Source organism: Anarrhichthys ocellatus, unplaced genomic scaffold, assembly GCF_004355925.1.
Source record: "Anarrhichthys ocellatus isolate YVR2014 unplaced genomic scaffold, GSC_Weel_1.0 scaffold5, whole genome shotgun sequence".
Classification (NCBI taxonomy): domain Eukaryota; kingdom Metazoa; phylum Chordata; class Actinopteri; order Perciformes; family Anarhichadidae; genus Anarrhichthys; species Anarrhichthys ocellatus.
The window spans coordinates 10153279-10177531 of NW_022280035.1; the positions used below are offsets into that span (position 1 = coordinate 10153279).

Sequence of the window (24253 nt, forward strand, 5' to 3'; positions counted from 1 at the left end):
GGGATGGACGGCACCGCTGACTGGAAATATAGGTGGTTCAAAGATAATCAGCCTGTCCAGGCAGATAGTACTGCATCCTTTGGTTTAGATGCAGCTACTCTCTCCATCAGTTCTGCTTCAGCCTCACACCATGGACGATACAGCTGTTCAGGAAAATTTAAGAGCCGGGATGTAACCAGCAACTGCAGTGACGGACTAACTCTGGATGTTTATGGTGAGGATTTTTCTTTAAAAATCTCATAAAAAGTCACAATTACTTTTTATGACTTTTGTTATGACACACTATGTCATAACAAAAGTCATAAAAAGTAAACAGAATATCATAATAAATATCATTGTGTAGTATATCATCAAAACAAGTTATCATGTAATGTCATAAAAAAGTCATCGTCTTAATGTCATAAAAAATGCCATTAAAAGTCATAGTATAGTTTTCATAAAGAAATAGATTGCAATATTATCTTTCTAGCTCTTGTGTAATACTGATATTACCCTTGATAAACATTGCATTGGGTTACTTACTTCATTAATTATCTTGTGCTTTGTTCCCATGCCGTCCATCTGAATTATGTTGCATTGATACAGTGGTTCAAGGGGCTACCACAAACTGAGACTGTTTAGTTGTGCTATCCTTCAATCAATGTATAGTAAAAGTGATATAATTGGTTAGAACGCAGTGAGGTCTAGACGAGGTCTTAAAATGTATGGAAGGAGTTTCAAAAAAAGTCTTAAAGGTCTTAAATTTAACGTAAAGATTCCTGCATATACCGTGTTTAGACAGAGCCAGGCTAGATGTTCCCCCCTGCTTCCAGTCTTTATGCTAAGCCTAGATAACAATGTCATGGCTGCAGCTTCATTTTCTTCTTTGGGAGGAATTCTGGTAAGGCAGTAGAGGTTCAGCATATCAAAAAAGTAAGTTAAAGCAGCTAAGGCCAGCTGCTCCTTATTCTGGGTTATGCAGTGTGACATACATTAAAATGCTGTCATACTTATTTCCCCACAGATACAAAACCCAGAGTCACACTGATGCAGGACCCCACACACAACGTGATGCATACTGAAGATTCAGTCTCCTTTAGCTGTCACGTTAATGTCTCTTCTGGATGGGAGTACCTGTGGCTCAAAGATGGTAGTCTACTCACCGAAACTGGAAACAATCACACTATCAAATCTGTTGCGAGAACAAACACCGGATCATATCAATGCAAAGCTAAAAGAGGAAGAGATACAGTCTTCAGCTCAGACCAGAGTCAGGCTGTGAGACTTGACGTTGAGGGTACGTTTTTCTTGACTTCTCGCTAACAATTTTCTGTATGTGTTGAATGTGTTCGTCACAGTTTTGATTGTGTTTTTACAGAGCGCCCACAGGCTAATATAATCCTGTTAACTGGCTGGTCCGAGGTCTTCTCCACCGACAGCTTGGTGCTCAGATGTGGGGTGCACGAAAGTCAGAACATGTGGAACTACACATGGTAATACACTTCAAAAATACCAGTTCATGCTATAGAGTAACATTCTCTAAATGCATTCATGTGTGCACTATGTGGATTCTTACCTTCTCACAGGTTCAAAGATGGGCAACCAATCGATCTTCAGCCCTCTGAGAAGCATGCAGTCACACCCCAGAATGACCCTGAGCAGAGCCTGTACACCTGCAAGGGCATTCGTACCGGTAGACCATCTTATTCAAGAAGCAGTGATTCTTTGAAGACTAAGAACCTACGTGAGTATAACTGAGGTTTGGAAGCTATGAGTTTTTACCCTGCAAATATTCTCACTTACATTCTCTGTTTCGTTTTTTTTTTATTCTTCAGTTTTGAAGAGGAGGGTGCTTCTTTCCATCTCTGGCTGCATCTTCTTCGGCATCATTGCTGTCTTCCTTGGATGCATCATCCTCAGAGTCATTCGCAAACCAGGTTTTCCTTTATTTTTTGGGACTTTTTGAGTGCATGGATTTTGAAAATCGTATGATGATAGAATAGAATTATCACGCAAATCTGCAGCTACCCTCAGCTTTATGGAGCATTTTAATGAAGCGAGTTCAGCTCATTGTTGATCTCTCCGGCCCACAACGTTACTGTTTTGGTTCACTCTCACCGCGTCGTTTTCGGGAGGCTTGTTTTAGGCAAAAAAAAGCTCTTAAAACCCATAGTAGTGGTCAGCACCAAATGTCAGACTGACACGGTTAGCGACTGGCTGGTGAACAAGTGGAGCATTTATCAACTAAAGAGCAGATATTTTTTGGTTTAGTGGAAACCAAAAAATACTTTTAGTGGAAACCAAAAACAGAGAGACTAAATAAAGAGTGAAAAGAAAGGCAATAAAATATAAAGTTGATGAAATGTCTAACCTTGTTTCAGCTGAGTGTTATTGCAGGTTTAAATGTGACATTTATAATATATTATATTCATTATATATATTTCACAAGGTGGTGACTTTTTTTTTTTTTTTTTACAACATAGCTGATGGTGAAGAGAAGCCAGAAGAGGCCGAGCTGTTTCTCACCATGGCTCAGCTAAAGGGCCGTGATGGTATGTTGACAGCAGCTCTCAGGGCTTGTGGTTTTGGTGGCAGTTACAGCCCCACCAGTGATTCATTTCCGTGCTACTTTAGAAATTATCATTTGTGAAACTGACATGTTCAAGTTAGACTCTGACTTTCTTAGTTTGCCTATAGCCGTTGGTGCTCTTGTGTGAACGTTCCTTCCTCCCTCCTGCAGATGCACCCTGTCCACTGGTTGAGTACATCACCGATGCAGAACTGAATGCTTCTTCTAAAGGTAAAGGACCCACAGATGAGTAAAGCAGATTATACAAAAGCTGTATCAATACGTTTTGAAAGTGCCCTAGATCTTTCCCTTCACTGACATGATCCCTTTATTTTTTTTTAACAATTTGACCTACAGAAGCTGACGACAATGGCACAATTTGCAGTGAAACACCGTTACCAATAACGTCACAGGAGGACCAAGGTAATAAAGTCAAATTTAAAAATGCACTTTTCAGAGTAAATATTGTCTCTGTGATGAAAGGCGCTGTGCCAAATATTTTTTTTAACAGACAATGTATTTATTTTCCTTCCTTCCACATCTCGCCCTTCATGTCTTTCTAGTTGTGACGAGTGAGAACCAAGATGGAACAGAAAAGAACGGCGGGCTGATTTCCTTTAAATAATGAGTCACTTAAGCTCTATTTGTACCAGTTTAGCAGGTACTTGATAATACGTCTACAGTATGATTCAGCCCTGTGAGGCTTTAATGGACATTTGGATGTATTAAAACTGAAGAGAGAATCATCTTGCTATTGTGCGACGCTTACCAATAGCAGGGCAGCAAATTCAAAGTTTTAAATTGTCTGTAGTGATAGATAAAAGTAAATTCATTAACATACGTCCTCTGGGGACTGTAAATGTTCGTACCAAATTTAATGGGAAATAAAACAGTTGACGAGAAGTTGCACCCTGGACCAACAGACATATGCCATTTAAATGTGCACAGATTTGTTCTGCACTGAACATTACTCGGTAGCATAATACTGTTAGAATTGTACACATTTTAAATCTCAAGATGTAAATGTTAAAGGCACAGTTAAAATATGAAACATTATTTATGTGATTAAGAATCAATCATATACATTGTTAGCTTCTTTTGTTTCTCAATTATTATAAGCATGTTACATATACGCATGTGTTGATCTGCAGGAGACTTTATCAATACTCCTTTAGTTAGTGTTCCAACACATGGGGCCAGATGTAAAACGATGTGTACTCACAAAACACATGTGTACGTCTTTTCCCACAGTTTCAATTTGAATGATTGTGTAATCATTTTGTGGTCTACACAGCCTTCTGTACAATTTCAAACAAAGGTGCATTTGTAAACCTAATTTTAAACTATTAATGAGTTATTATTGCTCTATCGATGATCTTTTGATGTTATCCCAAATAATCAATTAATCATTAATCATAATCTTTGTGACGTTAATGATGATTGAGAAATTACTGTGATGATGATTTACAGGTACATGTAATGAATTAGTGGTACGAGTGCTATAAATAGCCACGGCCCTGAGTAACGGTCAGGCTTAATAACAGCTGTTGTACTGTTGGAGAATAGAGCAGATGCAACAAAATCGATGAAATTGCTCTTTTTCTTTGCCATTCTTATCACTTACTGATGTCCAACAAGTGGTGGAGCAGGCACAAGTCTCACCATGCCAATGATTGTTTAAGGGTGTTTCTACATCCATTAATGGGTAACTGGGAGTTGATAAGAGGCTCATGCATGCACGTGCACACAGTTCCTTTATGGCTGAGACTTATAAAACAGAGTCAACCAAACGAAAATAATGCATATGCATATTTCTGTCTTTGTGTGTACTATTAGTCGTGGATTTTATGCATCTGGCCCCAGTGGTGAGTAAATGTAAGTTAGTCTTCTCCAAAGCTTATATAACATTAAATGTTTCAGCGATGAATGTTGTTGCTTTTTTCTTCTAAATGATTATATTTATCTACAGTATGTCATGCTACAAATATGCCATTCACGCATTTTGTGTCTCGATATGAAGTTATCAGAATAAAAAATACAAAATGATGCCATGAGAGTGTTCATTCTAGCTAATACTGATCTGCACCTTCAAAAGTCACTACAAGAAACACAAGTTCAACCGATGTGGTTTTAACAAATAAGCCGATTTGTGGTTCAGTCAATGGGTAGATCTTGTCATCATGTGCACCTGCAGCAAAAGACAACCGGGAAAGACGGTCATTATCCAGACAAACCTTAAAATCCAACTTTTTTTTTTTTTTTTTTTTTTACCCAAAAGAAGTTTAAAGGCTATATAGAACATACAGAATACTTACCAACTCACTACTACTTGAGGATTTCAGCCAGTTTCTCTACATAGTAGTCATAGTTCTCCTGACAATCCTCCCAGGGTGCAAAGCTCTCGTCCTCCTTCTCTACATACGTTTCCCAAACATGTGTGAAGTCAGACGGCTTCATCATCCGCAGTTTGCAACCGGCGCTCACCAAAGCCCGGAGCCCTTCTACTATCTCCGGCTCCTCCCACTCAAAGAGCCGGGAGCAGAAAATGCAGAGACGGACCTTCTTGCGCTGCTGGAGGATGTTGGCCAACTTGGCTGTGCAAGCCACACAGGGACTGGATGAAATATACCATGTGACTTCATACTCTTGGGAAGCATTAGGGAGCACCTGGAAAGGAAAGAGTGGGGATTAATAGAGGCATAAAGGAGAGAAAAAAAAAAATCATATTACATATAACATTAGCACAAGAGGAATTGTTGCAAACCAATGGAAATCAGACCTCCATTGGGGTTCACACGTGTGTTACATGATACTAAAGTAAGAAAGATGTGTGTGTGAGCGTTCAATTACCTGTTGAAAGAAGGCCTCTTCAGAATGAGCTGTGGCATGTTCATCCTCCATATAACCTTTCAGAGGCTCTGTGCTGCCTCCTGGTGTATCAACCCTGAAACACAGCAGGGTCTTGTTCCTCCCCGAAGAGTACTCCACATTCCTGAACTGAAACTTGAAGTAGAACGGGCTCATCTGTTCCCTAGTGGAGATTGAAAGGAAGAGCTTCCATAACTCTGTTGTAAAGCTTTATAAAACACAGCACTAACTGTCACCACTGGGGCTTTTTAGTGCATGATGGTTGAATTAGCAAGAGAGCAAAAAAACACATTCCGTGTGATTTATCTATCAGCGGTGCTTTCAAAGTTATTTGTAACCTTTAATCGTTGTGCATGACATTGTAACTGACATTCACTGCCTCGCCTAACACGGAGCACTTTTTATGATGAATTTGTCAACCATCCAAGACACAAAAAAAGAGTGATGATAGGGAGGCTTCAAAATAGACTATAGTGACACTGCGAGTAGAATATAAATGAGGCTACCGCTGAGTAAACTGATGTTTCTATAAATATGTTTGGCTTTCACATTGTCCGATGATCTGTAGATGTGCCAGGCCCTTCGTGAGTCAACTGTACAAGAAACATACCCGTCATGTCTTTCTTTTTTTTATCCATTGTTATACTGCATATGCAAAGCTAGATGGATTTCACAGTTAGATCTCATATCAAACAGCTAATACTCAAAGGACAGAAACTGTGGAACAGATGCTAAGTGGGGTGATATAGTGGGGGTTCTGTGACTCATCCCTATTCTTACCGCTGGGTTAGTAAGTACGACAGGGTTAGGGCAAGTCATTATTGTCCCTCCTCACTGAAATCAACTATTAAGCGTTTGGAACAATATCACTTACAGAAAGACATGAACACCTACTTCAAAAGAAAGCACAAAATAACCCAAAAAGTGGATTGTAAAAGAGCAGAACAGGTGTGCAACTGATGTGGCCTAATTCTTGTGGTGTATGTATTAAATCTTACTCACCCAGTTACAATCTCAAACGGTGGCAGTTCAATGGGCTGAAACTCTCCACTTTCCTCAGTGTTTGTTGCCTCTGCTCCCGTTGCGCCTCCACTTTTCCCATTCCTCTTCTCTTCATCCGTCTTGGGCTGCTCGGGGGTCTTCTCCGTCTTTTTCAGAAGTTTGGCAGACTTATTCACATTTTTTTCCTTCCCCTTATCCTTTTCTTTGTCCTTCTCATCATTCGTTTTGTTTTCTGACTTCTTCTCTTTCCTCTTAACAGTGACCCGGCTGTTTCTGTCGGCCATGATTTTGAGCAAGTGGGTAAGAGGCTTCGTTAAAGAGAAGGAGGGAGAAGGAGAAAGAGCTCAGGGCAAGTAGAGTGATAACACTAGTGCACTTACAGAAATAGATCCTATTGTGTGTCATGGTTTGAGTCACAACATGTGCATGTCTGGCCGGGGCAGGGGTAGGTTAACACACTCCCCCTCTTTCCATGACCTGGTTGTCAAAAGGCCAAAGGACAACACAAGAGTGATGTTTTGCATGATGGAATTAGGGGCAAAATTGAACATATCTCTAAGACAATTTATACAGATGCCCAATTAAGAAAGAAAACTAACATATTCTGTGGATAAATGTACAACCTCAAACAAAACAAGTGGCGTCTCTGTAATCCAAAAGGCTTTAACTGTCAAGAGGCGAGCAACAGGCGGGTTATTAATAACGGTGCTTGGCTGCATTTGTCTCTGTGTATAGGGTAACCAGGGGTCTCTTGAATAGCACTCTTGTTTGTGCCAACTCCAAAGTCCTGCAACCCGTTAGACGTAAGCAATAAACAAAGGCCAGCAAGTGGGGGAGGAAGCGGTACATACTAATACACACACAAACACCAATGTGTAAATATATATCTCTGTGCTTTGAATAAGAGTGCGAGAGTGTGGCCCAGTGTGCTTGTGCCTGAGAACAATCAATCTATGAAATCACCCTGCATCAATATTGTCCTCTGCTGGGGCCATTGTGTGGGGGGAGGGGAAAAATTGGATTTGTAAGAGATTTTGTGTGTATATTTGTACCCGTGTGTGTCTATGTGCAGACAGAAAATGGCTTTCTGCACTGCAGATGCATAAGGGAGAGGGTGGAGGGGAGGGGGCAGTTCAATTACAATTTCCTTTCCTTCCCCAGTCTCACTCTCTGCCAAGTAATTCATTTCAGAGGCAATTACCAATAAGACCGCATGCCCAGCCTGCTCAACTAACTCAAATGGATGAGCTGTCACAGCTGGGGGGGAGGGGGAGACACTTCAAGCTGCTCCAGATACACTCACAAACAACACCACCACCACCACCCATGGGGATGAGCAAAAAAAACTCTTTTCAAAGTTAAACACACTGACACATCCACACTGATATCTAGCAGCACATCTAAATCCACAGGGACATCCTGCAGTGATAAGAATCATTAACACCACAGCAATCTTTGATAATCATCATCTACGAGGAAAATCTCATTGTACCTCACACAGATTAACACACCTCATCAGAAGTGGTTTTCAACGATATCAAAAACAGCAACACTGAGATGAATCCGTTTTGAGGTCTGTGAAAAAGAGGTGCAATCATTGTGACAGTCCTTATAATAACATCAATTACAATTCCTTCACAGCCACTCATCTTCAAATTGATTTTTATCACAAAACAGTCAATGCATTTTGTGCCTTCTGATGTAGCATTAGAGAACAGTTGCATGGTAGCTACATTTACGTTTCCTGCCATTTATTTCTAAAGGCTTGAGTAATAAGGTTTTGTGGGCCAAGCTGGATTTGAGGAAAGAACCGTGTAGGATGCGACTGCTGACTGCCCGCTGACTCAAATTGAACTGTAATGGAATTACATGCAATTACCCGGCCTGCCTCCCCACTGGCCAAGCCAAGAGCAACAGAGTGCCTGAATAAAGGCAAACGCACACTGCAGTGGTCACAGTTTCTCCTTCAAAGTGGTGCCCTGCAAAGTGGTTTCAAAATATTTCAGTGAGGTCAGACAAAGCAAATGCCAATGTTATGCCACATGCACACATCCTCTGCTAGTTTTCCGGGGCAGAAGCAGGGTCAAACCAATTTCAATTCCTAAAAGTTCAGAAGTAGAATTGGACATTGATTGAAAAAGTAAAAAGTGCTGATGAATAAAATGAAATTGACCTCCACTTTGACAGGGCACATGTACAGTATAAAGGACTGGCAGAGGAAAATATAAATGAATTAGGGTAAAAAAAACAAGTTTTATTTATGACGCAGATTTGAGCTTTTCTCCATTGGCGAAAACAAATAAAAGGTGCGCAACATATATGCATGAGTGCACCTCTGTTTTAGCAAGTGAATTTCTTTTATTATGATGTCCCAGTGATGAGGCATACATACAGAAAGAGAAAAGAATAAGTGGATGATGCACTGATATATTGTTTAGCAGCCGATGCCGATGCCTTCAAAAACAACATCCAATGAATTAGTCAGAACCTCTAGGGTTATTGTACATCAGTGAGAATAAATCAGGTGCTACAGTATGCAATAATTGACCATTTAGTTACTGTCGGCATGTCAGTGCACAGACACAAGCTCAGTTTGGGTTTGGGACTTATAGAGAGTCGGGTCTTTGTGGTGTCGCGGTTATCTGAAGACCCTGACCGGGTAAAATAATGTCTGAAGACCCTGACCGGGTAAAATAATGTCAAAGTAAATGCTTTAGTATTGATCTGCTTCTAATCCCCTCGGTTCACAGAATGTAGTATGATAGCCCGTATTCAGGCTACACGGTAAACAGACAGCAATCCACACAGACTGCAGTCTGGAAAAGCCTTCTTAAGAAGGGGAACTGAGTCGCGGCAATTCTAGGTAATTCATTGGATCTCACTTTAAATGATGTGTAGCATGAGTCCTATGTTATACTGCTAGCCCAGTTTCCTCAGAGAGAGAAAGAGGTTAGTATCCAAGAAGTAACGTTTCTGCAGATATAAAGCCTTTAGTTGCTATTCAGGTAAAATAAATGCTTGACTCCTAGCTTTAAGTCCATAATAATCTGTAGTTCGCTTTGAGGTAGATGAGCGTCTCCAGGTTTTTTGGCAAGACGCGGCCTCTCTCTGGCCGCAGACAGCGCTCTGCAGTGGTAAAGATGCTCTCGACTACAGTGCCACAAGCAGGTATGGTAAACGCCCTCTTGGCCACCTGAGCAAGCAGAGGAAAGTCAATTGCTTTACGCTGCCAGTAATGCAAAGCCTCCTCGTCTGTGGGTTCCTCTCGTAGGTAGACGGCCAACTCCTGATCTAGGCTCTTGGCCTGTGTTGTGGGTCTCTGCTTGATGAAAGAGAACAGCTTGCAGGGCCGGGAAAGCGAGGAGACCGGTGATGGAGCTGGGGCAGGAGGGGTCTGGGATTGAGGATGTATGTTTGTGTTGAGGTCTATGGGGCTAGAGGCTGTGGAATGTTTGGACAACTCCTCTATGAGGACTTGTCTGTGCCAGTCAGGGTTGCTGCTCCAAGTGAGCTTGAACTGGGGGTCCAGGGTGGTGGCAGTGATGTAGAGAGGGTCCTCCAGGACAGGCGCCAGCCGACGCTCTACAGCCTGGCTGAGGCCCACCAGGAGAGAGGGGCAGTGGGGGGTTGAGGTCTCAGAGAGATGCTTGCGAAGGCCGAGAACACAAGGCAGAGCCAGGCTGATGGACACATGTCTGTCTGTCTGTATGTCTGCCTGTCTGTCCCCTTGCACCATGTCCCAGGCCTCAGTGAAGGGCTCCAAAGTGTCAGTCAGCTCCCTCAGCAGGCCTCTCTCTGAATCACCCAGCACCACCTCCCCCGGACCACTCACCTCCTCCAAGAACTCCACTGAGTCCAGCAGCCGACGAAGCACCTGCGTCGAAAAATGAAACAAAATAATTAACTATCCTATTTAAAACTATGGAAACATACATAGAAAGGCTAGCATTTCTCAGTGTCATATTAAAAACTTTGCTAAAATAGCCACATAATCGGGCTATGAAATGAAGGTTATTATGGACACATACTGCATACTGGTGACACTATATAATCTCTCTTTTTAGCATTCATAAGGAGTACAAACAACTAAAAAGCAACTGACACATTATAATGTATTTGGAAGCAGATATTGGGACAGTTTAAGAGTTTATTATCATTATTAATTTATTAATAGAGTTTATTAATCTTAAATGCGAAGTATGGGAAAAGAATGTAAAGCTCTGCTTGTATACTACACATACCTTAAGCTGAGCAGCCCAGTCTATTGCTACAGGGGGGGTATTTCCTGGTGCCCTCATGCTCAACCCAGGACCGTCAAACACCTGGCTAAGTTTCTCAGGTGGGACAGCAGAGGTAATGTAGTTGTAGAAACAGGCAGCCTTAGCCAGTGTGGAAGTGACCTGTGGACAGGAGCGTAACCCTTCTCTGACACATTGTTCAAGAGAGCGAGAGAAACAGTCCACACGAGAAACACCCAGACCCTGCTCCCACAAGTCCTCCCACTCTCCATCCTCTCCTCCATCACCATGGCCATTCCTGATCCCTCCCTCCACATTGTTACCATTGTCCACTTCTTCCCTGTCGTCTTCATCTTGCCCGTTAGCGAGAGAAGGTTCAACCAGGAAACCAGGAAGACAACACGGCTTTGCTGTTGTTGTTGCTGCTCGGAAATGGTCCGCGACCACACGAAATGCTCTCCCCGACACGCCATGAGAGTGACATACTTCATCAAAATCTGAAAGCACACGATTCCCAGAGCTGCCTCCAGTCAGGGGAAGACACGCCAGGAGAGCTGAGCGCATCTGCCAATCAGATGTGAGAAAATGACAGGTGACACCGACGTACCTACACATACACACACACACACACAGCAAGAGAGAGAGAGAGAGAGAGAGAGAGAGAGAGAGAGAGAGAGACAGAGACAGAGACAGACAGACAGAGAAGGGGACTCATCAGTTAGGGAATCAAACCAAGACGGAATCATGTTGTTTTTGGTTGATTTTACCTCCTTACCCTGAAGTGGCTCCAGTTAAGCCCCTCCAGAGATCCAGGCTGAGACTGAGGGCGTGCACTGAGGCCAGTGCCTGACGGGTTGCCAGCTGTGCCTGGTAGACGTAGGCTGGGAGGAGCTGGCTCTGGATGTAGTGCTGTGGCTCAGGAGTGTAACGGGGCTCCAGGAGCTGAAGCAGCTCTCTGAAGCCTTGATTTTCCACTATGGATACTGGCTGCAGATCACGCACGATCATCTTAGCTATAGCCTCAGAGATCAGAACCTGTGGTGACAAAACACTTTGTAAATGACCCTCATCGTAGCAAATGGTTTCATCGCAATGCCACAATAAATAATGCAACGCCTATGGGATTTCATAAATAGTAGCTTGGTTATTTGCATATCAAGCGATGATGGATTGTAACACACACCTGACGTGGGTCATGTCTGTCAAACTTGGTCACCCCTCCGCCAGAGCCTCCTCCTACTCCTCCCTCAAGAGTTCCCATTCCTCCAGCACTTCCTCCTCCTCCTCCACCTCCCACTCGAGTACTGATGGGGAGAGTGTAGCGGGTATTCCCTCCATTTGGGGTGAAACTGTGCAGGGAACCAGAGGAGTAACCCTCTCTCTTCATATCCTTCCTTTTCACAAAGTCATCATACATAGCCTGGTGCTTCCGCTGAATGGGAGAGACACAGAGAGGGGGGGGGGGGCAGCAATGTTATTGGTTGGCAGGTAGAACAGTAGATGTATAGCCTACATCTCTACCCCATACTGCCTTCTTTTGACATCTGTGGAAGAGGATACAGTATGGGTAGAGGAGCAACAGAGTGTCTTTACAGTTAGGTTTATATGTCTGACACTGCGTGGTAGCATATACATTAAACGATACTAGGGCCAGCTGTTTCAGCTGATGTTGCCAGAAACATGGTAAGACGAACAATAAGTACAGGCGATAAAAACATTTTATTTTGAAATGATTACCTTGAGATGCGTTACGAAGTTGGACGTGACACTCCGCTTCGCCTGGATCCTCGTACCACAAGCCTTGCAGTTGGACTCGATTTTGCCATTTTCACCTTCAAACACAATATTAAAGTAATCCAGAATAGACACCTTCGAAACTGACGCCATTGGAGCACACAGCTACTCTGCTCCGAAGTCAAATCAACTTGCGATCAAGGACAATCCCGAGTCCGAGGTATCAATCTCACCTCGCCACTGATCATGAGCGCAGGCCAGCGTGTTTACTTTTCTATCCCTGCTCACACATTAAAATAAAGAAAATGTTGATGCCAGTTGCGCAGACAAAAGAAAATGTAATTTCAGGCAGGAGTTGCGTGGCTTGCACGTCCAAAATCGGCCACAATCTGACTACACAGGCTGCTGTGGATGTCTGGAAACAGAAATACTTATAATAGTGAAGCTACATCCGTTGTTTCTGCGCTCCCATCCGTCGTTAGGACGCAAGTGAAGAGGAGGCAGCGCGCTGAGCTTCATGGAGGCACACAGCCAGTGTTATAATTGGAGCAGGAAGTAGCCTACACACAACAACCGGAGGATCGTTTCCCGTTTCGGCAGTTCCCGGTAATGTTCGGCTGTCCCCAGACAAGAGGAAGAGGTCGTCCTCTGATATAATACTTGCAAAACGAATAGAAATTCAGATTGGATTTCTGTATTGACAATAAAATAAAATAAAAAATTTTAATTAAAAATTCGACTGAATTGCATATTTTTTTAAATAATGAATTAGGGGAAAAGGAAACACATTTACAACATCAAAGACAATTTGGTGCCGCTAGCTAAAAAGGCCACGTTTGTAAAGGGATAAGAGGTTGTAAATAAAGGTTAATAAGGCGTTTACCATACGAATCAGTGATGAACAATTTAATTGATTCTGCAGCACTATTCAATAATAAAACAATGTGAATAAAACGCAATAAAACACAAACAATAAGAACAAATAGAGAGGAATACAATCAACAGGCAGAAACAAACTAACTTTTAATAATATATTGATTAATTATTGAAATTATTGTTATGCTGATAAATATGTTTTCTGGGAAACGGCTGATCTGGACCACAGTATATTTATTAACACGTTATTTAGGATTCATTAATGGATTACCAAAAATGTGTCACTGCATTACTATCAAATTAAATATACTGTATATATATTTAACACCATTCAAAGGATATTTCACAATCTGGCAACCAACAATTGGTTCTTATTAATTTCTCAAAATTGAGCTCTAGTATTAGTAAATTATTAATTAATAAATCTAATAATTGCAATTCATAAATCCTATTATAAAGGGTGCCATTCATTGAAAATAATCAAACAGGTTCTGTTTAAATTCATAAATTGATTTGACAGTCTACAACTCAAAATGTATTTAAAATAAATACTAAAATACAGCATTTACAAACAGATCCAGCTCAAACAGGTCACACATTGATGAGTGAGATGGTCAAAGCGCACAGGATCAAACATAATCTATCACTATTTACACATCGAGTCATTACAGAATCCACTGAAATCTCCACTTCAGAATTCACCGGGAAGATCGCTGTTGAATAAAATTGGCCCTTAAGCATTAGAGAGTACGAGTTATTTAGTCTGCCACCCTGTCCAACTGGGTTGCTGAAGCTTCCTCCAGGAGAATGTGTTTGTCCTTCATGCTGTGCTTCAGCTCCTGTCGGGTGTTCAAAACGGCAGTCTGCAGGGTTGCAATCTCAGCTGACAGCTCTATAACTGTAATATGACAGAAAAAGAGGAGAGTATACTGCTTTCAGTATCTAGTGTGTACTGTACATATCAAATCAAAATGATGATCTAATCTTTGCTATATTCTAAAGAAATCACATTAGCAGAGCAAAAGAATAATATATAATCTTTTGGGAATGGAACATCATACCTTGCTTAAATGACGACTGTGCATGTTTGAGAGATTGTGGCACCAAAATCCCAAACCATTTCAGTGGATCTTGCTGAGGATTCTGGTCGATTTTTCTTACTTCAGGAGCCTTCTCACTGCTTGTTTCCTCACTCGTCTCTTTCTCCGTCATATCCTTTTTAGGTTTGATTCTTCTCCTGACACCTATGAAACCACATCATTTACTGAATCAAAAATGTATTTTGTACAACATTCATTTTTATATCACCACATGGCCTATGGCAGACTCACCTTCTTCTTGAGGTCCAATATCCTCTATTGACCCGTTATCTTTTCCAACCTCATTACAACACTTTTGTTTCACCCTTTCTGTGCAGAAATCCACCTCACCACTGCCCAGAGTTCTGTAACACATAAATAAAAGTCACACATGTTGATAGTTATTCAATTCCAGTGAACAAAAATGTATTGGGAGCATTCATTTCTGTGAAACATGACAAATTCCTCACTTGGCATGAACACAGACCAGTGGCTCTATCTCACTCGCATACTGAAGTAGAGAGACGCATTTGTTTCCCATCGAATATCTCGCCTTGGACATAGAAAACCATCCCTGTGGGGAACATGAAATAGTAACTTAATGGTGAGTAGGGAAAGAGGATCCAGGCAATCGTTTGGTAGGTACAATTTCAAAAATTGTAAAATATTGCCCATCACAATTTCCCAGAGCCTAAGCTGAAAGAGTATAGTTTATTTTGTTTGATCAACAGATATTCAGTTTGCTACATTAGTATAATGCAAAAACCAGCAAATCCTTACATTTGTGAGGCTAAAGCTAGTATTTTTGGAACACTTGATACATTACCAAATATTGCTGTTTTGGCTTGATTTCAAAGGGCTTACACGTTCATAAACACACACATTTAGACGAAGATCCACGGTTTTCTGTGTGCTAGGCTAACGTTACCTGCTCTATGAGAGAGTTGAGAGTGGCTCGTTTCTCCTCTAGTAACTCAAGCTGGTCCATGAAACGGAGGAGTTTTTCGTCCAGTAACACAGAAGATTCCGCCAATTCGGACACACCCATGTCGACTTGTCGTAGAAACTCAAGTACTTTCTCATACAGTCTTTACTGCCGTCGCTTCCACTAGGAATCAGTCGTTCAGAGAGGCTGCGTTGACCCAAGACGTCTGCCGCTTCCGTGTAGCGTCATGTGACATACAGCGTCACGTGATACAGATCACATGTCCATAGAATTATACACTACACAACGCAGTAAATCAACGAAATAATGTAACATTATCAGTATTACAGAATTGAAGGTATAGCATTACAACATTTGAAGGAATGTCTTAATATTTTCATGACAACCAGCAATATTAATAGCAAAGCCAGCCATTATATGGCGTAAATGACGTATCGTTACATGACAAACAGGTCATATAACAGTCTGACTGTCATCGCTATTTATTATCAACTAAAGCTTGTAACACTATTAGCAAAATGTTGTTAAAGAAGAACAAAAACCCTGTTCCCATACCGGGAGTCGAACCCGGGCCGCCTGGGTGAAAACCAGGAATCCTAACCGCTAGACCATATGGGAAGACAATGTCTTCCCGAGTGCTTTAAGGATTATGTCCTAATATATAATACGTATATGTTTTACTACATCCAGTCGCATTTGGCAGTATGCAAGCCAGCTTTCCTTTTCTTGTTCAATAAGAATCAACCAAATATCTATATTTTTTCAATTGTCATTATTTATTGCCTCGTGATCAACACTCTTTCCATGTAGGTATGTTTAGTTCTTAAATGACACAAATAGAACAAGTAAATACATGATGTATACAACTAATGCAAATTAACCATAAACATCAAATATCAGATGACATAATCAGCATTAAATACATCTGTATCAATAACCTAGATAATTAACAAAAGCACAGATATGACTAAATCTATGGTTTAAACTACTGCTGCTAACACACTCCCATGAAAATGAAAAAAAATGAAATTCGGCTCGTTATTTGACTTCGGTTCTCTGTTTTTTTCGTTTTTGAATTCAGACTCCAAAAACAGAAATACGACGGTACATTTCCGTTTTATGGTATTTCCGTATTTCCGTTTTTTCAACTAAACGGTAAAACAAACTATCAAAACGTACACGGACCGAGATATGATGCAACCACACCTAGAGCTTGGAATGTAGGCTAACAACTAAATAATATTTACATGTTGTGAAGTATAGTGGGTACACATATCTGTTGAGAAACACATATTTAAAATAGTATTATTATGATATATAATTTTAAATATAATGGGAATGAGAATCAGAGCTGTTGGCTAAAATACAATCATACATCAGACTACAATTTCATTCTCGTGTCAAAAGGTAGGAACCAAAAAAAATAATATTTTATTTATATGGTGGGAACAAGGAGCTATTTGTTTATTTATTTGCCCAGAACGCCCGGTGTATCATTGATAAAGGTCCTTGGAAAGAGTATGAAATGATCCATTGGTTTGTCTTTTGAGTAGCCAGTCCTCCATATGCACAGACGTTTAGCTCTTTTAGCTTTCTTCTCCAGCATAAGCGTTACTGCACCAATAGCTCTCCGGGACAGAGACATTATTAAAAAAACAATACGACACGTGACAAATTTAACAAGCTGAATTTAGTGAAATTAACTATTAAATCGTGTTGCATGAGACTTAATTTTTTGCTTCTTGTAACTTTGGACTGTCAAGTTGCATGGAAATTATGCTTCATGCAATTTGAAACCTGCAACTAGTTGTGCGAAAGTTTCACAACAGTTTAACAAACTCTGTCGTAAATTAGAGGTCTCGGGGAATCTGAAGAGCGCTAGTTGAAACATAAAAAAAAAAAATGCTGAAATAAATACAGAAATATTGAAACGTTAAAATAAACGTACAGCAGCAGCATTGGCACCAGCATTATAAAGCCCATTACACAGCCAGACACCACAACTCCCCGTAGCTCGCCGTGATCGTATAGTGGTTAGTACTCTGCGTTGTGGCCGCAGCAACCCCGGTTCGAATCCGGGTCACGGCAGGGTTAAATCCCTGACACGGCTTGGGAGGACAACTTTTTTTAAACACAGTCAACACAGTATGTCCATTACAACACAGGCACAGCGACCGATTCGCGTAAAAATGCTAGAGTATAACTGAAAATGACGATAAACAAATGCACAATTATTAATCAGCCAGTCAGCTAATGCCACAACAGCTGACATTTTCGATCATTTGTGATTTTGAGAGAGTTGACTGTGTATTTTAATTCGGGGACTTGAGTTAGTTTTCAGGCCGTTTAGAAAATTTGAATTGAGCAGACCTCTATTAATAAATGCTGCTTTTACTCATTTCTGCAAAGTGCTCTGTAGCCTTGAACAGCCACGTCAAAGTGAAAGGTCGTTGCTCATACTTGAAAGGTCGTTGCTCATACTTGCTCAACACTCATTTTCAAATGCAACATACTTACTAACAATTATAATAATTTGTACCTTTGTAACAAAGAGATGGGCTGGTACTGTGGAGTAAACGACGCATTTTATTGGTCGTGGCAAACGACAACGTCCATGTTCCGAGATGAAAAGCCAATCAATGGACCAACAGATCGCATGTGCTGCTAGCTCTATGAATACAGCCGTATGATTGGTCTTTGAAATCGCAAGTAGCCGCCCCCTGCTCGAGTGAGTTCCGCTTTTGAGTGTATCTGCGCTGACATGTCTTGCATTTAGACAGATTTGGACTATTGGATCTCCGAGATTAATTTATCCAACACTCTATATTCAATACAGAGGTTAAACTCTGTGCGTCTGGACAGCCATTCTATCACTGGTAAGGTCAAAATACACATGCGTTATTTGTTTTGTCTGCTATTGAGCTCTTTGACTTTACACAATCTATACTCTAAAAACATACTTTGTAAATTCGTGAGAAATGACGTTTATAGACTAAGTGCAGTGAATTAAACTGCATTTGTCAATTAAACTAACTCATGTATGTGCATAATCTTTAATGTCACAATGTTGAAATCAATCAAATTTAAACCTACTGTGGATTAAGAGTGTTGACCATCCTTTCTTGAAACAGATAATGGATGCCACATCAGCAACTGGAGTTCTTCATCCCTACTGGCCACGGGACCTTTTGATTCCCACCTATGTGGCCAATGACCGATCTATGTCAGAGATTCTGGTGTTCCTGTTTTCTGTGTCTGGGGTGTTTCTGCTTGTGACCTGGCTGATCACCGGACAGAACGGGACCACCGGCCGGCTGGGGGCTTGGAGGCGTCTGGCTGTGTGCTGGTTCGCCGTTTGTGGTTTCATCCATGGCGTCATAGAGGGATGGTTCTCACTGTATTATGATATTATTCCAGGAGACCAGAGCTTCCTGTCACAGCTGTGTGAGTACAAACAAGATACAACAAGTTGAGAAAAGTGTATGAACTGTGATGGTGCAGTCTACATGAGTGAATACGTTTTACATTTTCTCTCACAGGGAAAGAGTACTCCAAAGGAGACAGTCGATATGTAATGTGAGTTCATCTTTTCATAGAACTACGTTGAACTTTTACAATAAAGCTGTAACTAATTGCCTGTATATTTCTAGAGCGGATAACTTCACTGTCTGTATGGAGACTGTGACTGCATGGTTATGGGGACCTTTCAGCTTTTGGGCTGTGTACGCCTTCTTAACTAAGAAGTCCTACAGATTTGTTCTGCAACTCATCATTTCATTAGGTAAGAAGGTGCAATTACAACAAAACGCATCACTTGACTTTTAAGCAATTTCTCAGAATCGAATTACTTGTTTTCATATTTACATGATGGGTCTTATCACATAATCTGATTCCAGGTCAGCTGTACGGAGCAGTGCTTTACTTCTACACAGAGCACAGAGATGGTTATGCTCACAGTGAGTTGGGACACCCGGTCTACTTCTGGTTCTACTTTGTGTTCATGAACGCGCTGTGGATCATCATACCGCTTGTGCTCATTGTGGATGCATGGAGACAGCTGTCAGCCGCGCAGACACACACGGACAACACGAAGTCTAAGAGGAAGTGACAACAGGGAGAGTTTACTGTGGGACTGTAGGGCAATTACTACATGAGGCACAAGGGAAAAGACCACTTGGGAAAGCGCTACGTTCAAAGATGGAACATAATAAATGAATTATTGTTTGGAGTTGGTTATAGTGTGTCCTGTTGTGCCTGTAGAATTATCACTTAATTTTAAAGTGCAATTTGTTCCTTGTGTTTACAACAATAAAGCTTTTATTTTTGTTCAATAATAAAGCTGCGTTTTGTTTGTGGGGCCTTGGGGAGAGGGGCAATAACATCTGCATTTTGTAAATATTTTACACAACTTCATGAATGGACTGAACACTGCCTCACTGCATACAGCGCCTCTTCGACGTGGAACCTAGTTTCAAGTATTTGTTTTTGTAAAAAAAGTTCAATTAATTTTGATTCTCATGTAAATACAGGTTCCTACTATATGAAATGTGACCTCGGAGTTTACCCCATAAGCATTTAGTCCGCTGGTGTAAAGTAATTCATGTCATTACGGTCGCGATGCCAGTTGCGACCTTTGAGATAATTCATCTAGTGCAGTGATGTAACATGAACAATTATCTTTTAACGCTAATGCAATGCAGACTTTTCCAAAACAAATATGGTCTGTCTTAATAAATAATTGATAAGGAAGTAGATGCACTAAGTTAATGGGTGCTGTATTGTTTTACTAAACGTAAATATAAAGAAAACACAGACTTTTAATGTATTCAGTTGCCGTAGAATTTTAATTTGGTAAAGTTACGTTTTATAAATGATGAACTTGAAATGTTAAGAACTACAAACATTAGAGTTTCCTTCCTTGTAAAGACATAATCATCATAATCATACATATTTGCACTACAAAGTATATGCATGAATAAGTAAAAATGGATCCCCCAGGTTCTCACCGGGCCGAAATAGCTCAGTTGGGAGAGCGTTAGACTGAAGATCTAAAGGTCCCTGGTTCGATCCCGGGTTTCGGCATTTTGACTCACCGCCATGTGGAGTACTTCAATTTTTAGAAGACATGACAAAGCCTGGCACCTTGTGGTCCACTAGAGGAACTAAACATATAACGGGGTAATTTCATGTATTGCACTCATGGAATAGGCTATGATCTCATTCAACAATCAGACCTGGAAAATCACATTAATTCCTCCAAAAGACGTTTTTGACATGTGTTTTTTACTTTTGAGTTGCATTCAGGCATCTCATACACAATAAGCAATGCGTTAGAAAAAAAATGGGCATTCACAGATTAATAGCATTACTTTTGAGCTGATGTAGTTGCTGTACATATACTTTAATTAAATGGTGAATCATGAGGAGAAACTTACCATTCTACAGATAGCGTCTGATAATAAACAGTAAATATTTCATCATCAGCTGAACATTTTGCTGAGTCTAAGGCCCAACTGTGCATTTCTCTCTTTCTCTGTACTTGCTATGTCTTTAAGTGCCTTCAGAGCAGCAGGTGATTCTGGCTGTAGCTCTAACAGTTTCCTAAATGCCTGCCTGGCCTCCTCCAGCTCATTCAACATCTGGCAGGCTTGGCCCCTCCGGTACCAGGCTTTAGCCCCACCCGGTTCCAGATGAGTAGCTTTAGTCGCACTGGCCTTAGCCCGCTGCGGTTGGTTCAATTTGAGCTGGCACAAGGACATGTTTGAGTGGAGCTCTGCTTTAATGGTTTTGAATTCATTAGCTGAAGGAAGTTGCTGTAGTTTATCACCAGTGTCTGTGTCTCTCTGCTCCTCTGCTTCTTGTCCTTTCTTCTCCACCTCGTTAACATGGCCATGGAGAGTGATGAGAAGTTTGAGGGCCCGGCTGTAGCTGTCTGCTGCTCCCCAAACATCCCCGCTCCTGAACCTCACTCCACCCCTCTCTTTGTGTGACTTCACCCACTGACACTTTTCGACAGGAGACATCTCCCAGGATTCCTTGCCTGGTGTGAAAGCTTGGAGTTCAATCGTGGCACATAAAGGCAGGTTTTCCTCAGCAGGATGGGGGACAGAGACATCTGGTCCACTTCCCACTGGAGAAATCAGTATCTGAGAAGCAAAACACAATGATTTGAGTGGCTGTGTACTTTCAAATGCTTGCAAATACTATGTGTAACTTTTAAGCCTGCAATCCATTTTCAACAAAAAAGGCTTCAGGGAGCACTGGCAAATTGGGACCAAATTGAGGTATGAAAAATCCAAAATTTTCTTTTTAGGCACCTGGTCTGCACCACATCCTTTACTGTTAACATTAAAATCCCAACAAGGTTTATTTTTAACACCCTTCATATCAAAGCTAAAGAGCTTACTGAAAATATTGAGTGCACTCAAGTAAAAAACAACAGTCTCAAAGTATTCAAAAACCCACTCCCACCAGTGCCTCTAAGCTGTCACTATATGTCAGGATACTGCAAATATCATGTACTCTTTCCATATGTAAAATGTAAACCTAACGATCATAGTTATGGATATTTTTTCAGCATTTACTTTCAGTTTGCAAAGAATTTGTGCCACAAAAATTTGACGAAACAATGACATTGGATTATAATTCCAGTTCTCTTACCTCACACTTCTCTCCCGCCCTCATCCCCTCCACACATGCCTCTGTGATATCGCATTGACCCTCTCCCAGCCTCAATGTAGTCCAGTCACCCAGTGGGACCTGCAGCACAGAGTCCTGGCATCTTGGGAAGGCTGTGGCCTCTGTCTCTGTGACCCATTGGTCAGGTTGGACTGACTGTCCCTCATTTCCATTTTCAGATACTAAACTCTCTGCTTCATCCCGGCTAGCTTTGAGCTGCACTCGGACTTGACACAGTGAACCCAACCTTGGACAGCTACTGGATGAGCATGCTGAAAGAGACAAAGAGAAATTATGTGTGCTAGAATAGATACTTAATACAGTTCTATTCTACAAATGTGGATTTAAAATGTATCATTTATTTTTGAGGAATAAAGTAATAGAAAATCCTCATACATGCACCATCTCCAGAATTAGAAACAGTCTGTTGACTCCCTCTGTGTGTCTGCTTCTGCTGGACTTTACAGAGGCCTCCTGGACACACAGACACCCAAGAGGTGACATTGACGCCATGCAATGTTTGAAACGGTGGACCAGGATCCATCTTCATGTCATAAAAATATCAAAACATAAATGATGATCATATCTTTTCTTCAGACATCTATTTGAATGCATTGCTCCATCCATAGAGTGTTTCCCGAGGGACCATACAACTCTGTCTGTTTCTTAGTGTTGTAGTTAACTACAGTTAACACTACAGTCAACAGATAACACTATAGTCAACAGATAACACTATAGTCAACTGCTACAGTTTTGTTGTGAAGAATATTGAGAGATTTACAATCAGTATTTAAACGTAGTTAACCATGTTAGCACCCCGAGTTGAGTTAACGTTACAACTATGTAACATTAGTCAGTTAGCTTAATACATCACCAAGCCAATGTTGGTTTTTATTTCATAGAAATTATTCAAAAAGACAAAGAAAGTTAAGTACAGTAAAATAACTGGGTTTTGGGGGTCTCTAGTTTCAGCGTGACCGTTGCTAAAACGAATATGTAGGCTACAACACTACTTTACGCAACGTTAGTGCATTAACGTAGCTAATGCTAGCCCGTGGATACAACAGTGGTTAACAGAAACACCGTAGCATCAGGTAACGTTAGCTAGCTTTATGGCGCGGCAATCAAAAACAACTGACTTTCTCTACATAATCTGAGCTGTGACGGAGTTAAGTGCTAAACGCAATTAAAAGGCATGTATCTCACCTCATACACAATCCTGACACGAAGTATAAATAAGCCCCTTAATCAGACAGTAATAAACTGTCAGATGGTCACATAAACAAACGAGAAGTACTTTTCTTCTTCTTCGTCTCCTTTAAGGCTTCTTCTTCGTGTGTAATGACGGGTGCCACGCCAGCTCGTAGCATTACCGCCATCTACGGTACCGGAATGTAAAAAAAAAAACCTTTTCCTGTGTCATTTTATTTCAGTCACGTAAATATCCATGATATTACCCCCTAGAAATTGCAACACATCCATTTTATGTGTCGTCTGTCTGTAAACTACTGCTCTTGTCTTCCAGCAGGTGGAGACAAAGATGATCGTGAAAAGGCAGTAAAAGAGGAGAAAGTTTAAACTTAGGCTAAAGTTAAACTTCAAGTTGCAGTAAAAACAGCTTGAAACGGAGGCTGTCTTCGTGGTTTTAACTTTTATCAGTGAAGTTGATTTATTTTTGCTTTGGCCCACATACATTTTCTCCCCAGATTTCTGCCTAGAGTAGCAAACACGCATTTAACACAATCTATATTCTCAACACTCAAACATAAAGCATGTTTCAAAAGAAAAAGCTGCATTGGTGTTTTTTTATGCTTGGGGAATTATGGGCCAAAGCTTAAGTGCACTCTTGTCAAATGAAGTGTTCAACAAAATATGCACGTATCTTATCTGTTAGTATTGACCCCTGACTTGTTCCACTCGTGTTTAAGGCCTGTGTGTTAATCTGTCCTTTCAGTATGATTTAGGCCTCTATCTTTTCAACACTAGAGACCATTAGTTCTATCCTAAGAATACCACACTGGGCAACCAACATGTGTTGTGTGCATGTGTGTGTGTGTGTGTGTGTGTGTGTGTGCGTGTGTGTGTGTGTGCGCGTGAGAGAGAGAGATAAAGGAAGGTCATCTGAGATGCCATCTGTCCTCCTACATGTGGCCTGTTTGACTCTTAATGAGCAGTCGACAAGGTAAAACACTTGCTATAGTATTAGGTATACAGAGGTGAATCTCATGGAAGGCTTCATATGTGTCCGAGTTTATGAAAAGGTTCAAGAAAGTTTATCCTCACT

General features: G+C 41.0%; 6 protein-coding genes and 3 non-coding genes across 10 annotated transcripts in view; 4 read left to right on the top strand and 5 right to left on the bottom strand.

Annotated features, from left to right (window-relative positions):
• The window catches only part of LOC116381924 (titin), a 9436-nt gene extending 4841 nt beyond the window's left edge, over nt 1–4595 (top strand). Inside the window, exons 8-15 of the mRNA XM_031844453.1 lie at nt 1009–1276; nt 1358–1472; nt 1566–1723; nt 1815–1916; nt 2463–2531; nt 2720–2779; nt 2906–2971; nt 3112–4595. Of these exons, the coding sequence (XP_031700313.1) occupies nt 1009–1276; nt 1358–1472; nt 1566–1723; nt 1815–1916; nt 2463–2531; nt 2720–2779; nt 2906–2971; nt 3112–3173 (900 nt within the window). The 3' untranslated portion in view covers nt 3174–4595. The remainder of the gene's footprint in view (nt 1–1008; nt 1277–1357; nt 1473–1565; nt 1724–1814; nt 1917–2462; nt 2532–2719; nt 2780–2905; nt 2972–3111) is intronic.
• On the bottom strand, nt 3405–6811 carry apobec2b (apolipoprotein B mRNA editing enzyme, catalytic polypeptide-like 2b). The gene is made up of 4 exons (XM_031844507.1): nt 6419–6811; nt 5399–5579; nt 4864–5215; nt 3405–4736 (listed from the first exon to the last, which is right to left on the bottom strand). Exons 1-3 carry the CDS (start codon nt 6700–6702, stop codon nt 4874–4876), a joined length of 807 nt encoding a protein of 268 aa, XP_031700367.1. The 5' UTR covers nt 6703–6811; the 3' UTR covers nt 3405–4736; nt 4864–4873.
• A 1383-nt stretch (nt 6812–8194) lies between these two features.
• On the bottom strand, nt 8195–13190 carry LOC116381926 (zinc finger BED domain-containing protein 4). The gene is made up of 5 exons (XM_031844456.1): nt 12394–13190; nt 11840–12088; nt 11432–11691; nt 10660–11263; nt 8195–10292 (listed from the first exon to the last, which is right to left on the bottom strand). Exons 1-5 carry the CDS (start codon nt 12541–12543, stop codon nt 9450–9452), a joined length of 2106 nt encoding a protein of 701 aa, XP_031700316.1. The 5' UTR covers nt 12544–13190; the 3' UTR covers nt 8195–9449.
• Nucleotides 13191–13281: 91 nt separating this feature from the next.
• Nucleotides 13282–15512, bottom strand: vma22 (vacuolar ATPase assembly factor VMA22). Its single transcript, XM_031844509.1, has 5 exons — nt 15274–15512; nt 14816–14919; nt 14598–14710; nt 14328–14510; nt 13282–14164 (listed from the first exon to the last, which is right to left on the bottom strand). The coding sequence occupies exons 1-5, from the start codon at nt 15391–15393 to the stop codon at nt 14025–14027; spliced, it is 660 nt and encodes a 219-aa protein (XP_031700369.1). The 5' UTR covers nt 15394–15512; the 3' UTR covers nt 13282–14024.
• A 325-nt stretch (nt 15513–15837) lies between these two features.
• Nucleotides 15838–15909, bottom strand: trnae-uuc (transfer RNA glutamic acid (anticodon UUC)). The gene has a single exon. It is a non-coding gene; the product is annotated as a tRNA-Glu (tRNA).
• Nucleotides 15910–17307: 1398 nt separating this feature from the next.
• trnah-gug (transfer RNA histidin (anticodon GUG)) lies at nt 17308–17379 on the top strand. Its single transcript has one exon. It is a non-coding gene; the product is annotated as a tRNA-His (tRNA).
• Nucleotides 17380–18036: 657 nt separating this feature from the next.
• Nucleotides 18037–19625, top strand: ebp (EBP cholestenol delta-isomerase). Its single transcript, XM_031844508.1, has 5 exons — nt 18037–18167; nt 18423–18735; nt 18831–18867; nt 18942–19072; nt 19188–19625. The coding sequence occupies exons 2-5, from the start codon at nt 18426–18428 to the stop codon at nt 19397–19399; spliced, it is 690 nt and encodes a 229-aa protein (XP_031700368.1). The 5' UTR covers nt 18037–18167; nt 18423–18425; the 3' UTR covers nt 19400–19625.
• A 427-nt stretch (nt 19626–20052) lies between these two features.
• Nucleotides 20053–23292, bottom strand: fkbpl (FKBP prolyl isomerase like). 2 transcript variants are annotated; one of them, XM_031844494.1, is made up of 4 exons: nt 23176–23292; nt 22366–22513; nt 21952–22241; nt 20053–21437 (listed from the first exon to the last, which is right to left on the bottom strand). In XM_031844494.1, the coding sequence occupies exons 2-4, from the start codon at nt 22511–22513 to the stop codon at nt 20772–20774; spliced, it is 1104 nt and encodes a 367-aa protein (XP_031700354.1). In that variant the 5' UTR covers nt 23176–23292; the 3' UTR covers nt 20053–20771. The 2 variants fall into 2 exon arrangements, with proteins under 2 accessions (XP_031700354.1, XP_031700353.1); XM_031844493.1 differs by lacking the exon at nt 23176–23292 and having other exon boundaries at nt 22366–23152.
• trnaf-gaa (transfer RNA phenylalanine (anticodon GAA)) lies at nt 20301–20373 on the top strand. Its single transcript has one exon. It is a non-coding gene; the product is annotated as a tRNA-Phe (tRNA).
• Nucleotides 23293–24253: the final 961 nt, after the last annotated feature.

What these genes read in the sequence shown, in the direction of transcription:
- ebp (XM_031844508.1), top strand. Translation starts at nt 18,426, where the DNA reads ATGGATGCCACATCAGCAACTGGAGTTCTTCATCCCTACTGGCCACGG. An exon ending in GAGCTTCCTGTCACAGCTGT is followed by an intron (nt 18,736 to 18,830) that starts GTGAGTACAAAC and finishes TTTCTCTCACAG; the next exon opens with GGAAAGAGTACTCCAAAGGA. An exon ending in GGAGACAGTCGATATGTAAT is followed by an intron (nt 18,868 to 18,941) that starts GTGAGTTCATCT and finishes GTATATTTCTAG; the next exon opens with AGCGGATAACTTCACTGTCT.
- fkbpl (XM_031844493.1), bottom strand. Translation starts at nt 22,519, where the DNA reads ATGAAGATGGATCCTGGTCCACCGTTTCAAACATTGCATGGCGTCAAT. An exon ending in TAATTCTGGAGATGGTGCAT is followed by an intron (nt 22,242 to 22,365) that starts GTATGAGGATTT and finishes TGTCTCTTTCAG; the next exon opens with CATGCTCATCCAGTAGCTGT. An exon ending in GGGCGGGAGAGAAGTGTGAG is followed by an intron (nt 21,438 to 21,951) that starts GTAAGAGAACTG and finishes TTTGCTTCTCAG; the next exon opens with ATACTGATTTCTCCAGTGGG.
- apobec2b (XM_031844507.1), bottom strand. Translation starts at nt 6,702, where the DNA reads ATGGCCGACAGAAACAGCCGGGTCACTGTTAAGAGGAAAGAGAAGAAG. An exon ending in CCGTTTGAGATTGTAACTGG is followed by an intron (nt 5,580 to 6,418) that starts GTGAGTAAGATT and finishes AATCTCCACTAG; the next exon opens with GGAACAGATGAGCCCGTTCT. An exon ending in AAGAGGCCTTCTTTCAACAG is followed by an intron (nt 5,216 to 5,398) that starts GTAATTGAACGC and finishes TTTCCTTTCCAG; the next exon opens with GTGCTCCCTAATGCTTCCCA.
- LOC116381926 (XM_031844456.1), bottom strand. Translation starts at nt 12,543, where the DNA reads ATGGCGTCAGTTTCGAAGGTGTCTATTCTGGATTACTTTAATATTGTG. An exon ending in ACTTCGTAACGCATCTCAAG is followed by an intron (nt 12,089 to 12,393) that starts GTAATCATTTCA and finishes TCTCCCATTCAG; the next exon opens with CGGAAGCACCAGGCTATGTA. An exon ending in ACAGACATGACCCACGTCAG is followed by an intron (nt 11,692 to 11,839) that starts GTGTGTGTTACA and finishes TTGTCACCACAG; the next exon opens with GTTCTGATCTCTGAGGCTAT.
- vma22 (XM_031844509.1), bottom strand. Translation starts at nt 15,393, where the DNA reads ATGGGTGTGTCCGAATTGGCGGAATCTTCTGTGTTACTGGACGAAAAA. An exon ending in TCAACTCTCTCATAGAGCAG is followed by an intron (nt 14,920 to 15,273) that starts GTAACGTTAGCC and finishes TGTTCCCCACAG; the next exon opens with GGATGGTTTTCTATGTCCAA. An exon ending in ACAGTCGTCATTTAAGCAAG is followed by an intron (nt 14,165 to 14,327) that starts GTATGATGTTCC and finishes GTCATATTACAG; the next exon opens with TTATAGAGCTGTCAGCTGAG.